General features: G+C 52.6%; 1 protein-coding gene across 2 annotated transcripts; it reads right to left on the reverse strand.

Annotated features, from left to right (window-relative positions):
* On the reverse strand, positions 1-5,639 carry TUBA1B (tubulin alpha 1b). 2 transcript variants are annotated; one of them, XM_043506451.1, is made up of 4 exons: positions 4,598-4,728; positions 3,306-3,528; positions 3,034-3,182; positions 1-1,212 (listed from the first exon to the last, which is right to left on the reverse strand). In XM_043506451.1, the coding sequence occupies exons 1-4, from the start codon at positions 4,649-4,651 to the stop codon at positions 235-237; spliced, it is 1,404 nt and encodes a 467-aa protein (XP_043362386.1). In that variant the 5' UTR covers positions 4,652-4,728; the 3' UTR covers positions 1-234. The 2 variants fall into 2 exon arrangements, with proteins under 2 accessions (XP_043362386.1, XP_038234417.1); XM_038378489.2 differs by lacking the exon at positions 4,598-4,728 and adding an exon at positions 5,492-5,639 and having other exon boundaries at positions 2-1,212.
* Positions 5,640-11,136: the final 5,497 nt, after the last annotated feature.

The raw sequence follows: 11,136 nt of genomic DNA on the forward strand, positions 1-11,136 counted from the left end.
CAATCTTTTTTTTTAAAGCCTTTATTTCATAGACATATGTTTACAAAGACAAATGGAAAACTGACATGATCAGATTTTGAAACAGTGGGAACTAGTCAGATTGCTGTACTCCTTAAAGGCTCCTTCATACCATTGTGTACCATCCATCGCTTCCCTAGTTAACAAGTAAGCTAAGTGTTTTAAGGTGAAGTTTTGTGGACACAGGACATGCTGCAGGGATTTAAGAGGATTAATCTATTCCTCCCCTTCCTCTTCACCCTCCCCTTCAACAGAATCCACACCAACCTCTTCGTAATCCTTCTCTAGGGCAGCCATGTCCTCCCGAGCCTCCGAGAATTCGCCTTCCTCCATCCCCTCCCCTACGTACCAGTGAACAAAGGCACGCTTGGCGTACATCAGGTCAAACTTGTGGTCCAGACGAGCCCAGGCCTCAGCTATGGCTGTGGTGTTGCTGAGCATGCACACGGCCCGCTGCACCTTGGCCAGGTCACCGCCAGGAACCACAGTGGGAGGCTGGTAGTTGATACCAACCTTGAAGCCAGTTGGGCACCAGTCCACAAACTGGATGCTACGCTTGGTTTTGATGGTGGCAATAGCAGCATTGACATCTTTGGGAACCACGTCCCCACGGTACAACAGGCAGCAGGCCATGTATTTCCCGTGGCGAGGGTCACATTTCACCATCTGGTTGGCTGGCTCAAAGCAAGCGTTTGTGATCTCTGCTACAGAAAGCTGCTCATGGTAAGCTTTCTCAGCAGAGATGACTGGGGCATAGGTGGCCAGAGGGAAGTGGATACGGGGGTAGGGCACCAAGTTGGTCTGGAACTCTGTCAGATCTACATTCAGGGCACCATCAAATCGGAGGGAGGCAGTGATGGAGGACACGATCTGGCTAATGAGACGGTTCAGGTTGGTGTAGGTGGGGCGCTCAATGTCCAGGTTCCTGCGGCAGATGTCATAGATGGCCTCGTTGTCTACCATGAAGGCGCAGTCAGAGTGCTCCAGGGTGGTGTGGGTGGTCAGGATGGAGTTGTAGGGCTCCACCACTGCGGTGGAGACCTGAGGAGCAGGGTAGATGGAGAACTCCAGCTTGGATTTCTTGCCATAGTCAACAGACAGACGCTCCATCAGCAGGGAGGTGAACCCAGAACCAGTGCCACCTCCAAAGCTGTGGAAGACCAGGAAGCCCTGGAGACCTGTGCACTGGTCGGCCTAGAAGAAAGGGGAAAGAAAAGCAAGCGGAATTTAATACAAGCTGTGCTGCAAATACAGGCTATGTAGAATGGGAGAACACAGTCTTCCATCCCACACTGCTGACACTTAAATTTGGAAGAAAATTGTTTGTTGAAGAGGAGATGCCTGAATGCAAGGCTTGAGGCTGGAGACAAAGTGTCTATTTCCCTCACTCCCAGCGTAGTTTAAATCTTGGCTACAGGACAGGCTCTAGTTAGTCCCCAGTCAGTTAAACGCACTACGCCTCTCTTCCTTTTGTGCCAGGGGGCAGAAAGCTCCAGACAGATTGGCTTTGATGAGAGATCCAACTAATACTGATCCATCACACTTACTGAACTGTCAGTCATTCCTCCTTAGATGGAGCTGTAGCATGAGACACTGCCAGAGATACCACTATGCCTCCGGGATGTGGGGGGGGGGGGGTCTGAACAGATTTGAAGTATCAGAGGCCCTATTGCCCCTCTTTGGTGGCATCTGCCAGGTGGAAATTCCCACCCCATAGAAAGCTCATCCTTAGACATGGTGGAAGACATGGCTCCTCCTCCTGATCCCATGAGATTGCCTCCTTTTACATACAGTGGAAGATTTGCCTGAGCAATGCTCACTGCCCAGCTGCTGGAGGTCAGCCAGCAAATTCAGTTCTCCAGAAAGGAGGAAGAGAACGAAGTGTAGCTACTGCACACATCTAACTCTACAGGCTGCAGTAGACGGGATGCAGGAGACTCCCTCAGCCTCACATTGTTCAAAGCCCTTTCTAGGGCACCAGTCTTAGGAGGGCCACATCAGAGTAGTTAGTTGTGTCGCCAGCTCCTTCCTCTTTACAAGAGAGCCAGTCACTCAAGCAGATCAGATATCCTAGGAAGGGGTATGAATCTCTCAATGCAAGCATCACCCAGAGTCACCAGTTCTCCCTCCCATTAGACATACAGCTGCAAGGACAGCAGGCAGACCCCTTTTGAGGGGGCCAAATTCCAGTTGTATAGGTAAAGGAGTTGTGTCAGTGCAAGATTTGCAGAGACCAAGGGTAGCATGTTTCTTGTATGCAGTAATTAGGGTTCTAGTTATTTTCTCACTGTTTACTGCACTCTGATCATCAGTGGGGAGGATGTGCTCCAGTTAGGGCTGCTGATTTCCCCATCCTTTGTTTTCCTGCCTAAATTACCTCTCCTCGCCTGCACCAGCTCCTAGCATAGGTCACTCCTATGCCACGTCCTAGCCTATCAGATCAAGTGCTCAGGAATGCGAGTGGTTGACAGGCAAGATGTTACTGTTACGTTTGAGCAACCACCCAGTGAGAGATTGGTAGAAGCATCTGCATTGGGGGTGGGAGAGAGAAGAGGAGTTCTCACCTCTCAGAGCTGCCATTCCAGCCAGTCTGCAGACACAGGCAGACAGTGCCTTGCATTGGTTTACAGTCCCATATGTGAAAGGTCAATTTTACAGCCATGAGGATTGGAACATTGTTGTAATGAAAGTTTATTCTACAGATCACAAGTAACTTGAGTCACAAATATATCGAGTGGCCCTGACATTAGACATCCCTGTGCTCAAAGTTACAGAGACCTCCACCAAATATAAACATTCCTTCAGAGCTCGCACGAGTGCAGATCTCAAACCCTCCAAGAAAGAACCACCCCAAACTGCTGGGTGACAAGTGGGGGTCTCTAGACTCTTCTGGTATGGCAGCTGCTCCCACAAGTGTAACCAGAGGGAGGGGTCCTACAGATTGAAGGTTTCTCCCTTCCCTACCACACACCAATAAAGACACTGAACAAAACCCCTCAGATGAGCGGTATTTACCAGCTTGCGGATCCTGTCGAGAACTAGGTCAATGATTTCTTTCCCAATGGTGTAGTGCCCACGGGCATAGTTGTTGGCAGCATCTTCCTTGCCAGTGATGAGCTGCTCAGGATGGAAAAGTTGGCGGTAGGTTCCAGTGCGCACTTCATCTGGGGAGAGGAAAGGCAGAGAGCGTGTCTCCCTGCTGTCCATGCACAGCAGCTGTCTGCTCTAGGCACATGAGTTTACAAGGGAGCCCAGAAAGCAGTAAGATGACGGCTTCGCACACTCACCTATGACTGTTGGCTCCAAGTCCACAAACACGGCTCTGGGGACGTGCTTGCCAGCGCCTGTCTCACTGAAGAAGGTGTTGAAGGAGTCATCTCCTCCACCGATGGTCTTGTCACTGGGCATCTGGCCATCAGGCTGGATCCCATGTTCCAGGCAGTAGAGCTCCCAGCAGGCGTTGCCGATCTGGACACCAGCCTGGCCGACGTGGATAGAGATGCACTCACGCTGCAAGGAGAAAGGGAGGGAACCAGTTAGTGCCATGACTTCATTATAATCAGTGTCCCTGAACCATTACTCCCAAGTACCTTGTTGCTCTGGGTTAGACCATGCCCTTTGGAACAAGGACCTCCTCTTGCCGTATTAAAAGAGCAGCATCCATCTATGTGACACAAGGGAACAGGGTGATGTGGTCCAATGGACAGACCCGGCACGGCACTGGGAGTGAGGGAATCAGCTCCCCCAGTTGCAAGCTGTGTGCCTTGTTTTCCCCAGTAACAAGCCAGGAATAGTATTTTTTATTTCACTTTCAATGTCTATAGATCATGATATCAGGGCTTTTGGTTCCAATCTCCAGTAGCTTGTGGTCAGTGCTTCAGTGAGATCTTTTGAGTCACAGCATGGCCTCTGAATGTCTGGGTTCATGAAGGAGTAAGTTTTGTATCTTTAGTTAGTGAACTAATCTCTGGCCAGATTTCCTGCACCTTAGAACAGATTTCCTATGACACACATTGGGATTGCATTACCATTTTGCATTCAGATTCTAGTCTGGATATGCCCCCTTTCCCACCCTGCACCTGCCCCTCCATGGACTTAGGGAGGGAATTTCTTTATTTAGCTAAATAAAGAAAGCTACAACTCATGCCATGATCACATTTCTCAAAACACAGGAAGTATAGTCTTTAGTCAGCGGAGAAGGAGGCAATATGCAATTGAATTTTCCACCTTGTGGTTTAGTAAAAAAATATATATATATATATATATATATATATATATATTTTTTTTAAATGAATGAACTATTCAGTATGAAGCAGTCTGCAGCCAGCCTCTGAGTGGTTTACCGGCAATCACACCACTTGCAAGCCATCAGCTGACCATCCCCCCCACTCCCCAAAAACGGAACTGATGCAGTCAACTTCCACATCTGCAAAGCAGAAAGGTCTAAGCAAATTGTCTCTCCCCCTACACACAGATTTACTCTCTGCAGGAACATCTGCCACCAGTGGCCCACTCCTAGAATTACCCTAGGCCTAGATCTAGATCTAACCTACATCTTTCCCTCTTACAATCCACTTACATTCCTAAGGCACACCCCCCACCCTTCCTGAACACACCACCTGCTCCGACACATTGCTCTCTGCCTCTGCAGGCAATCAGCAGGGACAGATGGCGCTGGTGTCCGATGCGACTGCCCCTTCTGGAGTTTAGCGAATCTAAGACAAGGGAATTACAGCTTTTGCAGCATCCAGTAAAACCCCACCAACGCAGCGCTTACGTAATGGACCAGTGGCCATTTCACTTCAAATGGCTGCAGGAGGAGGGATCTAGTGGAGCAAGAAACGCAACAAGGAAGAGCCACCCTGTTCTCCAGTGACCCCACCACCAGCGCCACCCTTGGTCCTTTCGAGCCAGGGGAGGGGGCGTTTCTCGACACGAGCCGTAGGGTTGCCCAGCATTGAGGGGTTCTGGTGTGTCCCCCAAGGAGCCGCGAAGGGTTGGATGCAGAGGGAGCTGCAGTGGGGGAATCAGGGCAGCACGGGGGGGGTCTGCAATGAGGAGCGTGCAGAGGGGCTGTGAAGCGTTCGTAGGCTGGGGAGTTTGCAGGGATGGCGGGGGGGAGGGAAGGAGATTATACAACACGTTATGCAAGGACCCTGCTGCAGCTGCGGGGGGGAGGGGGAGCCACGCCCGTGCAGACAAGACTCAACACGTGGCCTTTTAAACGCTTCCCCCCCGCCCCCGCGCGCCCCATCGGCAAGGACGGGGTGCGCGCGCAGCCGGCCGCAGCAGCCGCCGCCACGCGCCCGAGCCCCGGCCCGCGCGCGGGAAATGTAACGGCCGGCGCGGGGAGGGGCCAATGGGAGCCGGCTGGCGCGCGCCCTCCCCTCAGGGTTTGGCGCCAACGCAGCCCCCCCGCCCCTCCCCCATATGCTCCCCCTGCCGCGATCCGGGGCCCCCCCCCCCAGCTCACCATGCTGCGGGGCGGGCGGGCGCAGGCAGCGGGGACGTTACTTCTCCCGACAAGCGAAGAGTCGCTGGAAGTAACCGAATGAGGCGAGCGGGCGCCGGCGGCTGCTTTTCTAGCCCCGTCCCCGGGGGGGCGGGGCCCAGCCGCTTGCGTCAGCCCCGAGCCCGGCCGCCATTGGCGGGCGGGCCCGTCCGTCTGTGAGCTCACAATGCGGGGGCTGCTGGGGGCGGGACCCCGTGCTTAGCTGGGCCTTGGGGGACCCTCTCAACTGACCCCCCCAGGCGGCCCCTCCCCCACCAGAAGATCTGGGTTTAGGGGCGCCCCCCCAAAATCGAGTCCCCCCCCGCTGCTCAGCGCACAGCCGGGGGCTCCCCGCCGCGGGGCGTCGGGGCGGGGCTGCCCCCAGGAGCCAGCGCCCCCCCACCCCAGGGAGACCCCCCCCGCAGCAGCCAGAGCTGGGGTACCTCAGTGCCCCCGGATTGCAGAGCGGGCCCCAAAGGCAGACACCCCCCCACCCCCTGGTACCAGGGGAACAGGCGGGGCCGGTCGGGGGCCGGGGCGTGGGTGGGTGGGTGCACGGCGCTGTACGCGCCCGGCGCTGGCGGCTGCATACACCAGGCAGCTCAGCCTGGCTCCTCTGCAGCCCCCCGCAACCTGCGCTGCGGCCCCCTTTGTCAAGCCCCCGGGGGGGACCGCTGTTCTAGGCTCATGCCGGCGCGTCACAGACCCCGTAGACCCGTCCGCAGACCCCCGGGGCCACACGTGGGAAACCGGCGTTTGAAACAAAGGGCCCTTTCAGTACAGGCCAGAGCGGGCTGGGGTTTTAACTAGATCCCCCCAAGCCAGCCGGGCGCTGCTGGCCCCCCGGTGGGTGGCGAAGACAAATGTCTGGCAGCTGCCAGGGGCTTCTCTGCACATTTGGCTTCCAAATAACTGGGATGGTTTCAGGCTGAGGCGCAGCTGAAGCTCCAACCCCAGCCTCTCGCCCCCTCCCCGCAGGTGCCAGCAGAGATGCGGCGCCCCCAGAGAAAACTGCAACTTCGCAAGCTTCTGTCAAGCGCCCAGATCGTGAGTTGCAGCTGCTGCATTAGGAGGGGCTTTGTGCGGCCTGCCTGGCAGCACAGCCAGCCCTTGTCCCCGGCTTTCAGATCAAACCAGTAAAACTGCATCCTCACGGGCAGAGGATGAGGCTGGCTGAAGAAGAGGACGGGCAGCCAGGCCTGGGTTCCTGGATGCCATCAATAATGGAGCAAGCTGCAGAGCTGTGTGCAGGGCGGGGGCCAGGCCGCCTGACTGGGACTGCGGCTCCAGGCTGCAGAGGAAAAATGCGGCAGCAGGGACAGGAATGGCTGTGCCTGGCTCCCATGGGCAGGGCAGGGGAGCAAAGAAACGCCAGAGGGGAGCAGGGGGCTGAGCTGGGTCTGGGCTCACAGACGAGTTACTCCTGGGGCAAGCTCTCCAGATTGACACTCTGAGCCAGAGGGGAAGCAGGCCCAGGGGAAAGAGAAAGGGGAACCAGTGCTTCTCCAAATGCCCTTCCTGCCAGTCCAGGCACACGCCACAGCAGCACCCACCGCCCCCTGGACACCCGCTGCGGCACTGATCCCCCCCATCACCCTGTAACCTCCATCCTTTGGCAGGGGCACATGGGGAAGCAGCACACCCCTCCAGCCAGGGACACCCCCTGCAAACATCTTCCTGCAAACACTGGACCCCCCAGTATTTACCGCATCCTTTCATCCTCCTGTCTCTCCTTCCCCCTGCTGTCCCTGTGTCTGACCCCCTGTGCTGAACTCCCCTCTAGCCTCCGCCTTCTCGGTTGCACCCAGAGGAGTCTAGCTGCCTTCCCCCTTCTCTTTTGGGGAGCTGGGCCCCAGTGCGGTGGGTTTGTTCACCTCTGTGCAAGGCCCACCCCGACAGCAGCAGCAGCCTGGCCTAGCAGCTTTGCTTGGATTCCCATTTCCTTAGGCAAAGTGCAGGCAGCAGGAGCGGGGGACCCATCTCCCCCTGCTTGCACTGCACCCAGTCTGCCCAGAGGCCAAGGGGCAAGGAGAGGGCATAGGACTCTCACCCTCTGTAGCCCCCTCAACAGGGGAGGGGTGAGTCCATAGGCACCAATAATAATAGCCTGGTTTTAAAAAGGGGCTACATGGTCTAGTTTCTTTATTCCCAAACCTGGGCTTCTCTGGGACCTGCCTGGAGCTGGGAGGTGTGATTGACAGGTGACAGAGCCTGGGTTTGACCTGACTCTGCTGTCACTGAAGGCAGGACAGAAGCATTGGGGGGTTGCTGGGGATGGTCCAGTCCAACTAAAGCAGCAACCACAGCAATATTTATTTGCACTTCAGTGGTACAAAGTGATAATGGCAGTGAGAACCCCTGTGCCCTCTTGTGAGCCTTTGGCCTGTGGACACGTGGCATGTTGCAAACATGACCAGTATCTGCAATGCCAAAATCCTATAACCCACATAAGGTTCTAGGGGGAGGGACCCGGCAGGGCAGGCTTGGGCATTGGAGGATGTTTGCAGTGCAGGCCTTTTAAAAAGCTGCAAGGCAAAGCTGCAGGTTGCTGGTGAGCCAGAGCCACTGCCTATCTCCCCCACCTGGAAAGGCCCCCTCCTCAAAGCACACACACACACACACACACACACACACACACACACACACACACAAGGGAACCAAACAGCAACCGACGGGCCTTGCTCTGTCCTGCAGATGGGCCCAACAGATGCAAAAAGCACCCTGCTCGACGTGTTTAGCAGGGCCACACTCACCTAGAAAACACTCTGGGAGGGCAAGGGCTACCGGTTTCTGCTTTCCTGACCAACCCCCTTTTCCCAGGAGGCCCACAAAGACAGCCTGAAACCCAGGGAGAAGGGGCTTGTTGCAGAACATTCATCTCAGCCTGCCAACTTTAACTCTTGAACTTGGATTGGGGGCTTGCTCTGTGTCTTCCCCATTTGAATCCCTTGCCCTTGAGGCCGCATACGGCCCAGCTGTGGTACATCTCCTCTGATGTGGGTCTTCACAGAAACTTGCCAACGCCACCCCTCAGTCAGCCAGAGGAGACACTGTTGAGCTATGCAAAGCATTCCCTGCTCCCCAGCGCCTGGAGACAAGCAGGATGCCTCTGTGGCCATGATTTAGTATTTGTTATAAGATGTGGAGCTTTCTCTCAAGGTTATTAATAGATATGAGAACTTGCTCCTTGCCGTCCCAGCAGGCAGCTTATTGCAGATGTGCCATGCTCAGATTTCAAATGGGGCAGGCTGTCTTTGTAGCTATCGAGAGGTGTGCTTGGGTGGAAGCCCTGTTTGCTACCTCTCATGCTACCTTCTAAAGGTTTGCAAATTGGACAAGAGAAAGGAAACCCACACCTCCTTCCTCTTGTATGCAGAGTTTGCAGGGCTTTTTCTATTGTCACTGTAGCACTCAGGCCTTGTCTGCATGATGCTTTTTTTCTAAAATTTCCCACTGTTGCTACTACTGGTGGAAGTGATTTGTGGCAGGCAACTGTGAGAATGTTAAGGGAAAAACGGCCAGACCCAGAATCATAGGTTTCAGATAGCAGCCATGTTAGTCTGTATTCACAAAAAGAAAAGGAGTACTTGTGGCACCTTAGAGACTAACAAATGTATTTGACCATAAGCTTTTGTGAGCTACAGCTCACTTCATCAGATGCATTCAGTGGAAAATACAGTGGGGAGATTTATATACACAGAGAACATGAAACAATGGGTGTTACATGCATCCAGTGAAGTGAGCTGTAGCTCACAAAACTTATGCTCAAATAAATTTGTTAGTCTCTAAGGTGCCACAAGTACTCCTTTTCTTTTTTGCGAATACAGACTAACACGGCTGCTACTCTGAAAGGTGTTACCATACACACGGTAAGGAGAGTGATCACTTAAGATGAGCTATTACCAGCAGGAGAGCGGGGGGGGGAGGAAGAAAATCATGTGAATGCGTTTGGCTGGCGGTTTGATAACATGCCAACATTCTTCCCTTCCCTCGCGGGATCTGCAAATTGCACTAGCTAGATGTGTTCTTATTTTATCTATATTTTGTACAATGAATAACAAAAGGGGCAGGCCAAGAATATCTGAAGACCTTTCAGAGGCTTATAAAACAAAAATGGTCCATTTTTCACTAGACCAAAACTTTGGCTCCATTTCCCCTCTTGTCCCACCTCCAGACTGAAACGTGTTTGATCTAATCTCTTACACGGCTCATTCTAAATAATCCTATTTCCTGTTGTTTTTTTGGATCAGTTTATGAATAACCTCACTGCTCTCTCACCACAGGCTGCAAAGAAATGTCTGTTTTCACACAGTGGCTGCTTCTACACTGACAAAGCTGGAGACATTTACTACTCCCTGCCCCCCTCACTGCTGCAGTGCTGCCGGTGGAAGTGAGAGCTGTAGACAGGGCTCAGGTAAACCCATGCATTTTTATCACCGTGCCATCATCTAACCATGCTCTAAACCCCACTGCAGCCTCTAACATCACTACCCCTGGTCTGAGTATTACAGATTTTTTGCCCATGTAGACAAGACTTAGGAAAGCATCGTTCACACAAAAGTATTACACATTCTGAAGCAGTTTCTACCTGCAAGCAAAAGCAAACTACATGGAGTATAGTAAAAATGTTTCAGTCCCTTATGTTGACCTATGGTACAGGAGGAAAAGGTCTATAGATTAAAAAAATACTTATTTGTACACCATATTGTTAACATGTGGAACTCACTGCCACAGGAAGTCAAGTCAAATCAATGGATAGATTTTATAAAGGCCTGGATAATTGTCTGACCAACAACACTGATAAAACAAGGGAATAATAATCTCATGCTTCAAGCTGTAAACTGATCACCTTTGGGAAACTTCAGCAGAGAGGGCAGTTGAAATGAACACTTGCTTTTAAGAAATTGTTAGGAGCTTCCTGTAGCCAGTTAATGCATCCTTGTAAAAGATTAGATGTTTGCAAGAATGAACAGGCACTCAGTCCTGAGGGGTAAGAAAGGGCTTGCCGCAACTGCCCTCCAGAAAGGTTTACATAGATTGTGTTCATTTGTCTCTGTGCCCAGCCACTGGAGGACAGCATGGGTGCATCTGAAGAGTGGCTCCCTGAAGCACGGCTCCTGTGCATGCATGAATCAGTAGCTTTAGACTGCTGACAAATTACTTCAGGAAAGAATTTAGTGCTTTGTGTTTAATTGCATCTGGCATCTCTGAATAGCCATCTTGTTTGGACAAGGATACCGGAGAAAGCCCATTAGTGATTGTCCTCCAGTTGTAATTCCTCTACTGATTAAACATTCAGAAGAGCTTTGGTGCTTTTAATATCTAAACAAAATGCCCAGGCTCTACCCAGCAAAGTTCTTCTGATAATAGCTATTAAAACACGTTGGAATTTGGGAACTCATGTATAAACTGCCATTGGCTCCCCTAAACAGATGACAGCAGGACGTTACAAAATGCCATATTCAAAGCTGCATGCTGGAATGAATGAATGAATTCTTCTCAGGCTGGGAACACACAGACCATTGTGCTCATTGCGTTCAGGACTGTTTCCCTGATCCCGTTGTCGTAAAGATGAGCTTGTCTTAGAGGCATGCCCAGCCCTTCTATTCTCTCTTGCCTCTCAAATT

The sequence above is a fragment of the Dermochelys coriacea genome, chromosome 20 (assembly GCF_009764565.3).
Source record: "Dermochelys coriacea isolate rDerCor1 chromosome 20, rDerCor1.pri.v4, whole genome shotgun sequence".
Taxonomy (NCBI): Eukaryota; Metazoa; Chordata; order Testudines; family Dermochelyidae; genus Dermochelys; species Dermochelys coriacea.

Bases quoted from the DNA above. Each gene is read 5' to 3' on its own strand.
- TUBA1B (XM_043506451.1), bottom strand. From the start codon at position 4,651: ATGTGTCGGAGCAGGTGGTGTGTTCAGGAAGGGTGGGGGGTGTGCCTT. The intron at 3,183-3,305 runs GTGAGTGTGCGA...TCCTCTCCCCAG, and splicing joins CTTGGAGCCAACAGTCATAG to ATGAAGTGCGCACTGGAACC. The intron at 1,213-3,033 runs GTAAATACCGCT...CCTTTCTTCTAG, and splicing joins TCGACAGGATCCGCAAGCTG to GCCGACCAGTGCACAGGTCT.